Source organism: Artibeus jamaicensis, unplaced genomic scaffold (genome assembly GCF_021234435.1).
Source record: "Artibeus jamaicensis isolate MK-2021 breed Jamaican fruit bat unplaced genomic scaffold, CSHL_Jam_final contig_332, whole genome shotgun sequence".
Classification (NCBI taxonomy): Eukaryota; Metazoa; Chordata; class Mammalia; order Chiroptera; family Phyllostomidae; genus Artibeus; species Artibeus jamaicensis.
The window spans coordinates 22309779-22325821 of NW_026521788.1; the positions used below are offsets into that span (position 1 = coordinate 22309779).

General features: G+C 58.6%; 1 protein-coding gene across 3 annotated transcripts; it reads right to left on the minus strand.

Moving 5' to 3' along the window:
• Positions 1 to 8657: 8657 nt before the first annotated feature.
• PRF1 (perforin 1) lies at positions 8658 to 14959 on the minus strand. 3 transcript variants are annotated; one of them, XM_037130664.2, is made up of 3 exons: positions 14855 to 14959; positions 12881 to 13423; positions 8658 to 11990 (listed from the first exon to the last, which is right to left on the minus strand). In XM_037130664.2, exons 2-3 carry the CDS (start codon positions 13417 to 13419, stop codon positions 10862 to 10864), a joined length of 1668 nt encoding a protein of 555 aa, XP_036986559.2. In that variant the 5' UTR covers positions 13420 to 13423; positions 14855 to 14959; the 3' UTR covers positions 8658 to 10861. The 3 variants fall into 3 exon arrangements, with proteins under 3 accessions (XP_036986559.2, XP_036986560.2, XP_036986558.2); XM_037130665.2 differs by having other exon boundaries at positions 12881 to 13457; XM_037130663.2 differs by having other exon boundaries at positions 12881 to 13501.
• Between the last annotated feature and the right edge of the window lie 1084 nt (positions 14960 to 16043).

A 16043-nucleotide genomic window follows, 5' to 3' on the forward strand; every position in this document is an offset into this window, starting at 1 on the left:
CCCTAGAGCGTGGCCATGGGGTCATGAAAGCATTGGGTGGTGGGGGCTGTGGCCACGTGAGATGACCCCACTCCCCGGTTGCCTGGGTCCCTCCGACCCCCCCTTCTGCACCAGGCCGGTGCATTCGGACAGGCCCTTGTCCCTCCTGTCTCGGACCCCCCGGCGGCACACTGGCTGGGCCCCCTCTCTCCTTGGCCGAGGACAGGCAGGATCGTGGCTTCATACAGACATTTTCCAGGAAAGGTTTGCTGAGGAGGAAGGTCGGCCCCGGCGGGACCTTGGTGGGGAGGTGAGAGCAGAAGCCCGGGCAGCAGGCCGTGGGTGGGGGTGTCCTTCTGTCCCTCCACTCCACACGCAGCACAGTCTCCACCAGTGTTTATCGGGTGGACAGGTACTATCGAGCATCTAATATGTGCCTGACAGATTGCTGCCACTGTCTCAGCCTCAGTTTCTTCTTCTTTTTTTAAAAAAAGATTTTATTTATTCATTTTTAGAGAGAGAAAAGGGGGGACGAGAGGGGGAGAGAAGCATCGATGTGAAGGAGAAACTTCAGTCCCAGGGGTGCTCCCTGACCAGGAACCGAACCGGTGACCTTTCGCTCTGCAGGACGGCACCCGACCTACTGAAATGTACCGGTCAGGGCTCAGCTTCCCCTTAAAGTGGAGTTTATGGTGCTCCCTGGACCCGGACGCCCTCTCGAGCACGAGCAGGATTCCCCAGCTGACTGTGGGTCTGAGGCAGGAGGGGTGTCCGCCCAGGAGCAGGGCCCCCTCGGCGCCGCTGAGCCGACCTGTTGGTAGACGTTCCCACACTGATCCTCTCCCACACAGGGCGCCGCCGACCTGAACCCCTGACTCCGCTGCGGGTGTGTCTGGGCAACACAGGAGGAACTGGGGGCTCAGAGGGGAAACCGCTTATTCAAGGTCAGGGTCACTTAGCAAGTAAGGGCGTAGCCCACCACACACATCTGGTCTGGGTAGCCTTGGAAATACTGTGTACTCCAGAGCATACCAATAAGGGCTCTTTTGTCCAGTTTTGTTGATGCAACAAAGACAATAAACAAACAAATGCTTTTTGGAGATAACTGAGGACATGATTAGGGAAGAAATGACCAGAACATCTAAATCACTGAACCTTTTCAAGGAAAGCCCTAGAATTATTTTCATATACACTACGGATGATAGTCAAGAATAGGCTACTGCACAACCCGGCCGGGGTCCCTGCAGCACCTGCTGAAAGCAGCCGATAAGCGCCCTGAGGGATTACTTACGGTTTACAAGCTAATTTGCAGGGTTTGCTTAACAAGCACATTTGCACGGTTTAAATGGTTTGCAAAGGACCTGAAAGCAGCTTGGTTTCTTAATGCAGCCAGAGAATCCCCTGCCATCTCATTGCCCCATGAACTGGCTCATGGGGCATGAGCAAAACAAAACAAAACAAAGCAAAACAAAAAAACCATGTTTTTGTTTTGCTTCTGAGACCATAAACAGATGCTCATGTTTAGACTGTGGCTGTAGCTGAAACACAGCCCTTTCGTTCCTCCCCTGCCCAGCTTGCTGTTGAGGGGGTGCGGAGGGGCCCTCCCCTGAGCTGCCTCCAGCATCTGGCTGCTCCCTCCGCAGTGGGCCTCCTGGGAGAGGGTGGGCCCTTGGGAAAAGAAGGGAGTGGGGCCAGTCTGCATGACCTTGAGAAAGCACCAGTCCTGTCCTGCCCGTGGGGTCATCACCTGCCAGCTGAGAGTGTTAGTGACGGAGGAGGGTCAGCGTGCCCAGCCCGGTGCCTGATATAGGCTGCTGCTCCATGAATGCATGCCCCTACTTTTCCTGGAAGCTCCCTGGACTGCCCGATCCAGCCTTCCCCATCCTCTGCTGGTCCAGAGGGTGGGCATGGGAGCTGGAGGGTGGCTCAGCCAGTGCCCCAGGGAGGGGAACCCAGTGTGCCCCTCATTCTAGCCCCTGGAGGGCTACCTGCAACTTGTGGGAGGCATTTCCAAATGCTGAGGAGAACAGATGGGGACGCTCTATCGGCTAAGAACCTACGGTGCAAGATGGACGAGAGTGGACGGAGTGGGGAGCCAGGGAAAAGGGAGGGCCCCAGTGAGAGCCCTCTGCCTTGGCTGGGAGGAGAGAAGTGACCTAGGACACCTGGGCACCACCTCAGGTGGAGGCCAAGGGAAGACAGAACAGGGCGGAGTGCGGACTGGGAGCAGCAGCAGGACACACACGTGGGGCCACTGGCAGCAGAACACCTGGTTCGGATCTCACCTTTCCCAGCACTAGGCACCTGGGAGACTTTGGGTAAGTGATCCAGCCTTCCTTGCTTCAGGTTCCTCATCTGTAAACTGGGCTCTTAGGACAATTAAATGGAACGTTGCACATTTATGGAGGGCATATCCCTTAGCAGGCACTCGAGAAAGGGTGAAGGTAAAAACAAACCGGAAACGCTGCAGTCTCACTCCCACTCTGACATTTTACCAGTTGGTGCCCCTTTTGCACACGTGCCTGAGGGCAGGGGCACCTGGCTGCCTCTGATCGGAAGTCCCTTCCTCCGGACACACGGGTGCCCCACGCTGTGGTGCTCAGATTGTTTCAGGGTAGAAGGGGGAACAGTTGGGGTGCAGTTGGCCCTTCTAGGTGGGAGCAGGGTAGTGGGGGGCTGCTCCTGGACAAGGGGGAGGTGAGGAAAGTGAAGCCGGGAGCCTTCCCTCCAGCCCAGCCATCCCCTCCCTCTCCCTCCCTAGTCCCATTATGCCCCCCAACTCCCACCCACCCCAGGTTGAACAATCTGTTCTCGTTCTTAGTCACGTCAATCACTTTGGTCCAATGAACGGTGTCTTGTTTGTGCTTTCCCCTTTCAGACTGCTTGGTGAGAAGACCGAGATAAACAGGCCATGGCTCCTACCCGCAGTGAGCTCATGGGCCTCTGTGTGGGGGAAGGGGGCGGGGGAGGTGAATACAGGTTAACGTTCATTCGTTCATGCATTCAACAATGTTTACTGAGCACTTGCCAGGCCTGGCCCGTGCTAGGGTCGGTGGAGACAGTGATGGATAAGACAGAATGAGAGAGAGTCTACCAGGCCAGAGGACGCCAAGGCCCAGTAACAGGTGCCTGCTCATTGGGCTTCCTTCCTGCTCCTAACCCCCACTGGCCAGTGACCACTGCTCTAGGGGGGAGTCCCTAGATGGGCAGAATGGTGGGCAGGGCCGATCTTTGGCGCCTGGAGGGCTTGGAGTCACCATGGTCAGCCATGACTGTGAGGATGGTCTCCCTGGTGCTGGAGAGCTGAGCTGGATTCATGTTCAAGTCCTGACTTGACAGGAGGGAAGGACCTGCCATATGACCCAGCAGGCCCACTGCTAGGCAGCCGTCTAAAAGGAGTGAGAGCAGGGGCTCAGCCCCTTGTACCCCAATATTCATAGCAACGTTATTTACAATAGCCCCAAGGGGAAAACAGCCAAGTGTCCATCAGTGGATGAGTGGATGAGCAGAATGATCTGCACACGATGGAGCCTCACGCACCCCTGGGAGGGATGAAGCCCACCTCCTGCCACAGCACGGGGTGGGGGGGGGGACTCGAGAACACGACGCTAAGTGAGAGAAGTCAGCCCCAGAAGACAAATACAGGTTTAAAGCTGTGAGTACCCAGCTTATTCTTGTATTATTTTCCACACGAGCAACTAACTCGAATCCTACTTTTGCCGCGCCCTGTACTGTCTGACCCCACACATAGGAGGCGCCTATAATAGGCAAATTCATAAGTATGGGAATCAGAATAGAGCTGGCCAGAGGCTGGGGCAGCGGGTACTGTTTCATGGGTGCAGAGGTTTTTCTGGAGACGATGAAAAGGTGTCGGGTGGAGACAGGGGTGGCACTTCCGCAACACTGTGAACATAGTTAATGAGCTGCACACTCCACAGGTGGTGACGACAGAAAATATTATGCTATGCATATTTTACCGCATTTGAAAAATCGAGTGGCGTGGCAGCACGGGCAGATCGCAGCTCCTGAGAGCATCCCCTGACGCCGTCCCCGTCGGCCCCCTGAAGGCACGGCGTTGGGAGGACTCCGGAGGAGCGGCAGCACCCAGCACACTCTGGACATTCAGGAGTCAGACTGCAGGGCTGGCGGAGAAGGTTCAGAACAAAGGCGACATCCCATTTTCTGCAGAGGGCGTGAGCGCCTCCACTCACCGGGCCGGCGGGAAGGTTAAATGCACTGAGGCGTGTGCAGAACTCAGAACGCTGTTGGAAGCACGCAGGGGGTTAGTCCTTGGATTTCACTTGTGCTGTTAGTGGGAGGAGAGTAATGGAAGTGGAGAGGCAAGGCAAGGGAGCGAGGCCTCTCTCCATTACCCCCATGTGGAAAGTGCTCCACAGAATGCAGCCGCGTGAAGTCCCGCATGACTCTGGAGAGGGAGAGGCCCGGTGGTGACGATGTCCTTCCCTAGTGACCACTTCCCTGGGGTGGAGGTCAGTGGGCTGAGCTCCCAGTCCTGAGGGTGAAGCTTCCTGGGAACAAAGAGGGACAGGAGACCTTGGTGTCTCCCTGGAGGCAGCTGCCCTGCGTGGCCGCTGAGTGTCACGGAATGCGGGTTTCCCAGGGGGAGGGCCGGTGTCCTGCCTGCACACTGATGCCACTGCCTTTTTAAGAGGCAGCCAGGAAGCAGCTGTCGTGGAGATTAACTGTGGGCCCAGCGGAGCACTGGGAGCCTCGAGGTAAACAAATTCTGACTCTACGACAGCTGTGCTGGTCTGGCCGGCCGGGGCTGTGTGTCCAGGCCCCCGAGAGGAGAAAGGCAGACGGGGCAGGGCTCATTCAAGCATCACGAACGCGGTGTTTGCTCCTGGGTGTTTGCTCCTGGGTGTACCTGCCAAGCAACTGTGGGGTGATTGGGCTGTTGGGTTCATTCGGTCACCTCTGCTGAGGGTCAGGCACGAGATGTGTATAGAATCAGGGGCGAGCCCCTCTGAGCTGGACAGCGGTGCAGAAATCATTGTTCTAGCCTCTTGTTCTATTTTTTAAAAGATTTTATTTATTTATTTTTAGAGAGAGGGGAAGGGAAAGAGAAAGAGTGGGAGAGAAACATCAATGTGTGGTTGCCTCTCATGCGCCCCTACTGAGGACCTGGCCTGCAACCCAGGCATGTGCCCTGACTAGGAATCGAACTGGTGACCCTTTGGTTCACAGGCCAGCACCCAATCCACTGAGCCACACCAGCCAGGGCTCTAGCCCCTTGTGTTACGGTGGGGCACTCTTGGGTCGATAGGCGGAGTTTTATGTGATTGCAATATTCTAAGAGACTTGATTGAGGTTGGGGCTTAGTCTCAGGTCAAAGTTGAGGGTCACATGGTAGTTCTCTATGGCTAGTTTGCGGTGAATGTATGGGTAGAATCATTCCATTTGTGGGTGGGGTTTTGGTCTTTGGTTGCTCTTTCGAGTCCTGAGTATGAGGGGTTGATCTCTTTCTGTGCAGTAACCCTAAACACCCTGCACCCCTGGGCTCAGCTGTGCCAGACCTGCCCCTCCCCCACATCCCAGACAGCAGAAAGCCAGGCAGGAGCTCAGCCTGCCCCTGCCGGTGTGTGTGGCCACCTGGGCTGTGCAAGTCTTGGCTGCAAAGGGCCTCAGCAGGCAGCAGAGGAGGGGAGGGGAGAGGAATCCCATGGGCAGGTTAAGGTGGTCGGCCTGGGCCTTCTGGGGTCACAACCTTCCTAGGCCAAGTGAGCACGGCACTAGCTCTGCCCAGAGAAAGCACTGCCCAAGCTGGGGCTGTCTCAGTGGGTGATGGGGTCCATTGAGAAGCGAGAGGCCTTCGTGGGTGATAGTCCAGAGGCATCCGTCACCTCCATGAGAGGTTCTCGTTTCTGTGGTCACCAATGGAGAGGAGGGGGCTGGCCTGGCCAACATCCACCTCTACCCCGGCAGTGTGTCCTCCCTGTGGCTTCTGCGCCAGAGCAGTGAGGGGCGGTGGCCATCTGGACTGGAATCAGCCCCCTGGTTCTTCCGCCCAGCCCAGTCCGAGGTGGGGCCCGAGACCGAGACCCACGGAATCCCTGAGCCATGACCAGGGCTGGGTGGCAGGAGGAGGCGGTGAAACGGGATGGCTCATGCTCTTCCACGTGTAGAACGGCTGCCTCCGGGGGCAACGAGGGCGCTCTCAGAGGCTGGAAGGCTCCTCGGTGGATTTCTTTCATTCATTCATTCATTCATTCACCTATCTAATCATCCATCCAATATTTTACAAGCATCAGACTCATGCCAGGTGCTGGACTAATTAACTATGAATAAGATGGAAATGGCCTTTGGCCCTTGGGAAATAATGGGAACCATAGGGACAGAGTAGTGGGGGCCATGGCCAAGGCCTGGCCGTCAGAGAGGCTTCTCGGAGGAAGCCACGTTTGAAGCTGAATCCTGAAGGATGAGGAGGACTTCAGACAGGGGAGGCAGCCTGTGTGAGGGGCTGGAGAGAGCGCAGCCCCAGGGGAGCCGGCGATAACTCAGTGAGGCGGGGCTCGGTGAGGGGCAGAGCTGAGAGTGGGGTCCGCATGTGTGTTGCATTACGGGGTCTGAGCTTTCATCCCAGAAGCCGCAAGGAACCGGTGAAGGGCTTTCAGCGAGGCACTGATGTGCTGAGGGTGTTTCTGCTGGTTTTCCCAGAGGCAGACCTTGAGACAGGGGTTTGTGGGCAGCTAGTTTACGTGGAAGGTGATTTCAGAAAATACTAGCAGGAGAGTGGGGAGTTGAGACGGGGAGGGAGCGTGTCTCTTGGCCAAGAGAGTGTATGTGGTCAAGAGCCACCTCTGAGCCACCTCAGCCGGAGAGCTCTGGGAGGCAGCACAGAATTTCCTTCAGGGTTGCTGCCCGCAAGGGAAGGGCCCCAGGGTATTTATAGAGCACCTCTATTGGCCACTGAAGACTGCTCTGGGCTGGGTGGGGCATGGACACTTCCCCGGCACTGTGGCCTTCTGATGGGGCAGGCAGAGTGGGCTGCGGTGTGGGCCTTCGGGCAGAGATGCAGGGGCTGGCTCAGCGTGGGGCCCCCGGGGACAGGGACGGGGGCAGGGTGTTGGCGCAGCTGTGGTTATGAGGTGGAGGGGCAGGGAGGGGCAGACAGGAGCCTGGATGTCAGTGAGGAGGCAACAGCAAGGCTTAGCCAAGCAATGGATGGTAGTAGCCCGGGCTGGGGGAGCTGTGGTTATGGGCAGAAGGGGACGATGTCAGGGTGCAGAGCAGGCTGGTCTTGGTGACAGATGTGGGGAGTGAAGAGCGCTCGCGGACTCAAAGCCCCTCAGAGGCACCTCCCCGAAGCGCTCCCTCATCCGTGCATTGCTGCTCCTCCCGCACACTCCCCTCTGCTTACATGCGTCTGAGACACCAGCACAGGCCCCGGCACAGCCAGGGGCCACAGCCCAGGACTGTGGAGCATGTGTGAAGGGAGATGAAGGTGCTGTGGCAACCACTAAAAACACAAACTGGCTGCCGCCAGTGCCACTCCCTGTCTTAGAAGAGATCACTAGGGCCGTGTGTGTGTGTGTGTGTGTGTGTGTGTGTGTGTGTGTGTAGGAATGAGAAATGAGAAAAGAGCAAGCCAGCCAAGCCCCTACCCTGAATGTCCCCCTGCTCCTTGTATCTCTCATTGTGCCCACATCTGTGTCCCATCTGGCCCCACGAGCACAGATGCTCTGTGCGGCTTGTTCACTGGCCCCCGGGCCAGCTCACAGCAGGTCCTCAGCTGAATGGTGGAACCAGGAATGGTCCCCCCCTAGGATGCCACTTCATGTCCTAGGGAGGGAGGCAGAGGGAGGTTCCGGGGATGGTCGATCGATGATTCTACAAACAAGGGCCTCAGGGGTGGGTGGGGTGTGGTTGGAAAAGGGGATGGGGTGTTGCAGCAGGGAGGCGGAAGAGGATGGGACGGTGTCACCAACCAGGGTTTGTAGTTGCCAGCACTAGAACCCAGGCTGGATGAAATGAGTAGAAGAGAAACCAGTGACGGGAGGGAGGTGGGGTGTGGGGTGTGGGTGCCCAGTTCCCTCCATCCCCAGCTGCGGTGACTCTGAGGTCCGAGTCCCTCACTGGCTCTGGTTGCCCGCAGCAGAGGCTTGCCTGCTGATGCACATTTTAGGGCCCTGCCCTTCTCTGGCTCCTCCCCCTCCCCCTACTGGGGCTTCCTGGGACTGCCTCCCACGCAAATGGCTGCACTCCGATCCTGGCTCCTTTGAAGAGACCCACACCTGGGCAGGTGCCTCTAACCAGCAGACCCAGCCATTACAGGAGAGGTTGGGGGAGCAAGAACCAGGCATTCTCAGCTCCTGGGTGGGAGGGGTGCGTGCTCTGGTCCCACCAGGACTCCTAGATGGTATCAGCAGGGTCCCTATGGGAAGCTGTCTCCATCCGTTCGAGCTGCTGTAACAAAGTCCCACAGACTAGGTGGCTTTTCCACAACAGACATTTATTTCTCTCAGTTCTGGAGGCTGGAAGACCAGGACCGGGGTGCCAGCAGACTCAGCGGGCCCACGCCCTGTTCGCAGACGGTGCCTTCTTGCTGCACCCTCACATGGTGCGAAGGGGAGAGGGTCTCGCTGGGGCCTCCTTTGTAAGGGCAGGGATTCCACGTACTCTCCTCCCGATGGCGCCACCTGGGACGCCACTGAGGGGGCACATCCGGACTGCGGCAGAGGCCCGTGGGATAGTCAAATGATAATAATGTGGGGGCGTTGCTCATAAAGGGTCTATTTACAAAGGTTTAGGGGTCGTGGTGAGGCACGCGGGACAGTGCGGGGGGACTCGGGATTCACAGCTGTGGAGCCGTTCCCACCCGAGGTCTGAAGCATGGGGGGAGGGGCAGTGGCTGGAATCCAGTGAGAAAGAGCCAGAGACCCCTGGAAAGGAAGAGGGACACAAGGCCACCTCGCTGAGGGACACTGAGGGGAGTATGTGCCTGACATCTTCCCCCTCAGTTCCCCCATATCTTGCCCAGTGACAGAGTCAGACAGGGCAGCCCCGGGGCCAGAGCAGGGCACAGACAAGACCCGGAGGGTAAATGGGAGGGATCTGGTAAAGTGGGAATTTCCCAGCAAATGAGGCGCCTCAGGTGTGACAAGGTATCTCAGTGTGAGGTGGAAGCAAAGATGTCAGGGCTGAGGGCTCCAGGTGGCCCCTCAACAGGAGCTGGCCCTTCCTTGTCCTTGGTCATTTCTCACCGGTTCCCCCAAGAGCCGGCCTTTCTGCGTCCTCTGGTCCTTTCCAAAGCTGCACTTGGGGTGGAGCCCAGGATTTGAGGGGGCCTGGCTCTGCCGCTGACTCTGTAACCACAGCAGTTGGCCAGACGACCTCTCAGGACCCTTTTATAGCACCGGCCTTCTAGCAAAGCCCCTGGTGCCCTGAGAAGAGAGTAAAACAAAGACTGTCCTTTTGGGGAAACCAAGGCTCAGGGAGCAGAGGGACCTGGTGGGGTCACTGACCCCATGGGAACGTCCCTGAGCCAGGTCTGCCCCGCCCCTGCTGTCCCCACGATGGCAGGAGAGAGCGCGGTGACAGTTCCCACCCATGTTTATTTCCAGTTGTGGCTGCAGCTGGCATGAATTTTCACGAGTTCTCTTCTGCCCTTGTGTGTGTGTGTGTGTGTGGCTGTGAGCAGAAACACCTTAAGAGTGATGGTTTTAAACTGGCTTTCAGAGCTCGTCCGTCCCTCCTACTCCACTGCAGGGCTCAGGGCCGGTGTCACTTTGGGACTTTGGACCTGAAGGGTCCACATAAACCTCAAGGGGCTCAATTTATAGGTAGTTTCAAAGGGAGGCGGCAGGGCTGCGCTGCCGCCCTGAGCCCCTCTGACCTCAGCCGCGCACGGCCCCAAACCAGCACGTCTAGGAGGTTGTGCAGAATCCACCGCCCTGTTCTGAGGCCTGTGTCCCAGGCACAGGAAATGAAGACCCGCTCACTTGATACCGGACCCCGAGACTCTGGCGTTTACTGCACACCAAGGCCAGGAAAACCTCTGACACCACCTTCTTCGTTCAGCCTGTCAAATGGGCTCTGTGCAAGTCAGAGTTTCCAAACTGCCCCAGATACGTTATGGCCTGTAAAAGACAGCACCCTAGATGCCACACGTGCCCTGCAGTTCACCACAGTCCTCACCGCCCCCTATTGTCTCCCAGCAGGGAGCCGAACGTCCATTGCCATTTATCACCAAGTCTATGCTGCTGTTTCTCAAATTGGAGAGCTACAGGGAAAGTAAAATATTTTGGGTCCCCACATTTTCAACAAAAGTGCCGCTGGAGCGGGGACCCTGTCCGCTGTATGGGGTTGCTAGAGCAGAAGTTATCTCCGGGGCTGTGTCGGGTCCCCACGCCGTCCCCTGCCACAACCACCACCACCATAGTTGTCATCATGTCAGGTTTATTGGTACTCTGGCAGGTTGTGTGCACAATGGGACAGGTCACAATAGCCCTTGGGTCGCCTGAGAGGCGAAGGAGGTGGGCAAGACGACGGCGAACAGGGCCGCTGGGATGGAGGGGTTAGGTCTACCAGGAGGAGCGGCTCACCGTGTTATAAAGAACTGCGAGGAAGCTCTTCAGTGACACCAAGCAGCCTGGAGGGGACGGCCTCCTGGCCTCTGCGCAGCACCTGACCCAAGCCCGCGTGGCCCAGCCCCTGCTCCTTTCCTGGGCTCGAGGACAGTGGAGAGCAAAGGCCATTTGGACAGGGAGACCCAGGGCTGGCCTGTGAATTCAGCTGCCTCACTGAAGAGAAACGGCCTCCGTGTTCCATCTGTCTAGTGGGGGTAGGAAGAGGGGCCCTGGCTCCCTGGGTGAGGGCCCCTCCAGTCCAGGCACACAGGCCCCCTCAAGGACCCCTGTTGTCACCATACAGCTCCACTCCGGTTTCCGGGAGACTCCCCCAGAAGTGGGTGGGGAGCGTAATCTAGGCAGGTTCCCCCCGTCAGGTGAGGCAGGCATCTGGCATCGTAGAAGAACTTCAGCCGGCCGTGACTCAGGCTGCACTCCACCTTCTGAGAGCCAGCCCGTGGGGTCTGGTCGCAGGTGCCCAGAAGATCATCGTCCCAGCCATTGTCCGCGTCCCAGACCTGCACCCTCAGGGGCCCCCCTGTGGCCAGGAGCACGTCCCCGAAGTCCAGCCGTGTCGTCCACTGGGGGTTGTTATTGTTCCACACAGTGCCCGTCCGCAGCTCCTGGCCTCCAAAGAAAACCTTCACGTAGGCGTCCGTGGCAGTAAATGTGTCTCCCCACAGACCTGTTGCCTGGAAGTTCTTAACCTCTAGCTGGGCCAGGCCCCTGTGCCGGGGACAGCAGCCCTGGCTGGTGACCTCGGAGCCATGGCACACGCACTGGCAGGGGTCATGGTGGCTCTTCTGCTGCCCCGGGGGGCAGGGCCGGCTGCAGTCCCGCCAGCGGGCCCTGTGTGTCACGTACTGGCTGATGGCCTGCCGCAGCGCCTCCCGCCGTGGGTCCTGTTTCCCCAGGAGCACGTGCAGGGGCTCCAGGGTGAAGTCCACCAGGCCGGGGTTGTCCTGCAGTGAGGTCACCCAGGCTGTGAACTGCTCGGGCCCAACGTGGTTCCCAAACAGTAGGTCGGGCATGGAGGTGTGGTGGCCGCCTTTAACCTCCAGCCTGCGCTCCCGGTAGGACTGGTGGAAGGAGGTTGTCATCTTGCTCTGCTTCTTCTTCTCCTCACAGTCCTTGAACTCCGCCGAGGAGCTGGCACGGCCGCCTATGCTGACCTCGGCCTCAACGGACAGGCAGTCCCCCACCTCGTCAGCTGTGAGCCCGTCCAGGGCCAGCTCGCAGGTGTGCAGGGCGGTGATGGCAGAGATCCTGCCACCCAGATCCATGGAGCGGATGAAGTGGGTGCCGTAGTTGGAGATGAGTCTGAGGTAGTCGGGCTGGGTGGAGTCACTGAAGTGTGGCGGCAGGTCCCTGAGGGCCCTCTTGAAATCAGGGTGGAGCGGTGGAGCGTGCACCAGGTGAGAACTGCGGGGAGGGGAGAGACAAACGTCAGGTGGGCCCAGCAGCGGGGAGTCTCTGCCACTGCGCTTGAGTCCCTCAAGGTTGCCAAGGTCACCTGTAAGTGGCAGAACTAGGACCTGGACCCAGGAAACCCCCTCTGTCTATAGCACTTCAGTGACCTAGCTACTTTGTTGAGCCATTTTTGCTTTTCCCTTTCAAAATAAATAAAGATTTGTCTTTCCTTTTTGTTTTCTAATGATAAAAGCAATGGCACTGCACTGATGGTAACCCTTTAGCTTTGGACCCAGTCTGGTGGCCTTTGTTTGTCCCCTCGATGGGCCCCGTAGGCCTGGGCTCCTGATGTCCCTGGCCAGGCAGACAGGAGGTCCCATGTCTCACTGTGGGGGACCCGTGGCCTCCCAGTGTGAGAAGTCAGGGCGGGCGACTCGGGGCTGCCTTTGGAGACCATGCATTTCTCAGGCGCGGGGCCTCGGCCCTCGAGGGCTGCGCCGTGACTGCTCTTGCTCAACACTGTCGTCCCAGTTGCCAGCACAGAGCTCGGCCAGTAGGCGTGACTGGATGGAAGGAGGCCCGGCGATGGGAGGGGTCCAGCCAGGTCTCCTGCCCACTGAAGGCTGGCAGTGCCCAGGAAAGAGGGGTCGGTGCTCAGTGGGCCCGAAGACACCACGCTGGGGCTCTCAGCACAGCCTTGCCCCCTCCCCACCTGTTTGCTCCCTGGGCTCTTCCCGACCCGGGCCACCGGGCACTGGGCCCCTGGTGTGTGAGAACCTGGGCTGTGGTTTCCTCCCGGAAGCAGCCTCGAGTCCCCACTCTGCCATTCCAGGGCTCCCAGGCCACCCAGAATTTCCCACAACTTTTTCGAGCCCCCTCTGCCACCATCCCCATGCACTGACCTGTAGAGGCGACACTCCACTGAGTCGGTGCTGAAGCTGTACTTGTCCTGTTGGCTTTTCTGGGCTGCAAAATTGGCCTCCTTGGAATGTGAGCCGGCCACTGCTACACGAGCACTGGAGCCGGGGTTGGGATTCACTTCCAGTCCTGCTCGCCAGTCATTGCGGATGCTGGCAGCCGCATCCCTGGCCACATCCTCTATGGAGCTGGTCTGGGCCTTGGCCACATGGCGCCGGCAGGCCGAGCTGTAGGTGCGCCAGTGAGTGAGCGCCAGGGGCAGGCGCTGGAGGGCGTTCTGTTGCAGGCTGTTGCGGCAGAGAGTGCAGGTGCCATCGGGCCGTAGGAAGTGCTGTGTGTCCACCAGGAAGGAGCCTGAGCGGCGGAGGCTGGTCACATCCACACCCTCCCCTGCCAGCCACGAGCCAGGCACGAACTGCCTATTACGCTGGCACTCGGAACGTGCGGCAGTATAGCAGGGGGCAGGGGCAGGCGTGGGCAGCAGCAGGAGCAGGATGCCCAAGGGGAACACACTGGTGGCCATGGAGCTGTGGAGACAGCAGGAGTTTGGGCTCCAGGAAGCTGGGGGCGCAGAGGCATGCAGAGTGGCTGACCCTTCCTTGCCACTGCGGGAGATCAGGGCACATACAATGGGGAAGGAACGAGGTAGCTCTTAAGTCACTGAATGCCAGAGCTGGAGTGGCCTTTGCAAACCCGGTCGCCTCCCACAGTGTACAAACGGGCCTAGAGAGGAGGTCACATAGCTAGAAGGAGCCCCTTGCTGGGATTTTACTATTTAAGGCTTATTGGGAATCCGGATTGATGGCTCTGTCTCCACGGTGGCTGCTGGCGGGGAGGGGCTCTGTGTGCACAGGAGGGGAAGAGAGAGCAGCTGTGGCAGATTTTGGAATGGACCTGGGGACTCTGGAGAAGACTGGATTCTGAGGAAGTGCCATTCCGGGCCCCAGAACAAGCCATGCTTTCCACATTCTACCTCCTTCATTCCCTCTGCTTCCCACTAAGTCGTTAACGTAAATGGAAAAGAAATGAGGTTGCGCATCACTGTTGTTCTCCCATTTCCCCTTTGGGGCCCCTCCCTGAGCCTCGCGGAAGATCATCAGACTAAAGTCTAGAATAAAAGCTGTCCATCGGCTATGCCCTTAGATCCCGTGTGGGGAGGGGCCTTTAGGTTTGCTCTCCAGGCCTCCTGATGGGCACGTCTCCTCGCTGGCCTCCCCTGCCTCGCTCTGTGGAACTGCGGCGTGGCTACCAGCTGTCTTGTACTCACTCTCGCACAACGATTAGTTAGAAGGTTCTCTCTCATTTTGAAGTGGCCCTGGAATCTCACCTGGGCCTGCTTATGATCTGGAATCTCCTCTCTCTACCTCTGTGCACACTGAGCTCCTGGGAGGCCGTCCCCCTCTGGCACCTGCCCGCCCAGGCCAGCAGCTTCTCTGAGATGCGGGCACTGCAGGGAGGCAGGAACTTCCCGTGTTCTAGCTGGCCTTCTGTGCTGCACCCAAAAGAGTGACTTGACTGGTGACTAGCGTGGCAGTCCCAGGGCAGAAAGTGGGCTATAAAGGGAGTCTTTCAAAGGCCCTCGGATTATCCCGTTCAGGAGGCCAGCACCATTCCTACCCTCAAGCTGAGGAACTCAGTTCCCATCTTAGCCCTCATCCTTTTATCTCCCAGGAAGCCTATTTCCAGCTTTCTTAGAACTGTCAAGAGTTTAAGGGGTCTTAGAGCTCTATATCCTAACTTCCTAATTTTATATATGAGCAAACTGAGGCCCAGAGTCAGCATGAGGCCACCCAGTGAGTACAGTGACGAGCGCCCGAGCGCCGTCTGGACCCAAGTCTCCTGTGTGACAGCACTTCCTGCTCCACGGGGCTCTTCCTCCTGCGGAGCAGCCTGCTTCCAGGCCCCTCTGTCCCCTCCCCGGGACCCCCAGCCTCCCTGGCCCTCTGCTTCCCCCGTACCTGGGGTCCGGTGTTGAGCCGCTCCACACAGACACTGCCTCTCTGCACGGGAGGCTCCTGAAGTGGCGGCGTCAGCCCCCCAGGCAGGCTCACCGCACTGCTCATCACCAGGCCACTGTTCCTATCACCTCCACTTCCTGCCCTGCCCCCAGCTGTGGTCACAGGTCCCTCTCACTCTCCGCCCTCCCACCAGCACCCACCCTGTCCTCGCCTTCTCATCCGGCCCTGCTGACAGCCCTCAGGAAGGGAACTGTGAAGGCCAGAGGCTTGTTCTCCATGTAGAGCAGCCTGGGACGCAGGAGTCTGGGGCAAACAGTGAGGCCGCGCGTGGAGTGAACACAGGGGCCTGCAGACTCCCGTGTACAACTCTGGTGTTGACTGACAGGCCGGCAGGGGTGGGTTCCCTGCCTCTGACCTGCAGCCTGGTGGGGGTGAGTCCTAAGAGGCAGTACAGGGAAGAAACTTGGAGCGCGGGCTCAGCCCCGGGCCAGGTTTGGGCCAGCTTGGCTGTGTACTGGCCGTGTGGCCGGCAAGACGTTAGCCTCCAGCGCCTCAGTTCCCTCAGCTCAGAATAAGAATAACAATCGTGTAAACCCCACAGGCCGTGAAGATTAAGGGGTCACTACGTGTGAAGTGCTCAGAACAGAGCGCAGCCCGCAGCCGGCGTTGCCACATGCGACCATTCCCTCCTTCCTGAGCAGCGTGTACGTGTCTGGGGAATAAACATTGTTCAGGCCTCCTTGCCCACTTCCTGCCCATGCCTACACCCCCGCCCCGCCAAGGTTCTGAGCCCCAAACACCAACCCCAGCACAGGGTCTCCTGGCCCTATCTTGTGAGCAGAACCCGTGGCCACACTGGTCCCAGCCCACTCCCCAGCCTCGGCCTGCGGTTTCGGCCGCAGGGTGAGTGGGTGGACATCTACGGGACCCTGCCGGGTTGTCTTCATTGAGGTCATGGTGGGTAACGACGTTTCCGAGGGTTGACTGACTCACAGGACAACCTCTGGGGGGCAAAATCACACTGCTCTGAGGTGGAGACAGCTGGTAAAGTGGGGAACTGTTGTCACAGCTTCACCTTCCAACTGTGCCAGTGATGGGAACAATAGCCACAGACCCCAGACAATATGTGACGCCCTGAGGTGGTTCACACCTTGAGTTCACGTCCCCCTTGTGTTCCCTGCTCTTACGG

Bases quoted from the DNA above. Each gene is read 5' to 3' on its own strand.
- PRF1 (XM_037130664.2), bottom strand. From the start codon at position 13,419: ATGGCCACCAGTGTGTTCCCCTTGGGCATCCTGCTCCTGCTGCTGCCC. The intron at 11,991-12,880 runs GTCAGTGCATGG...CCCTCCCCGCAG, and splicing joins GTGGAGTGTCGCCTCTACAG to TTCTCACCTGGTGCACGCTC.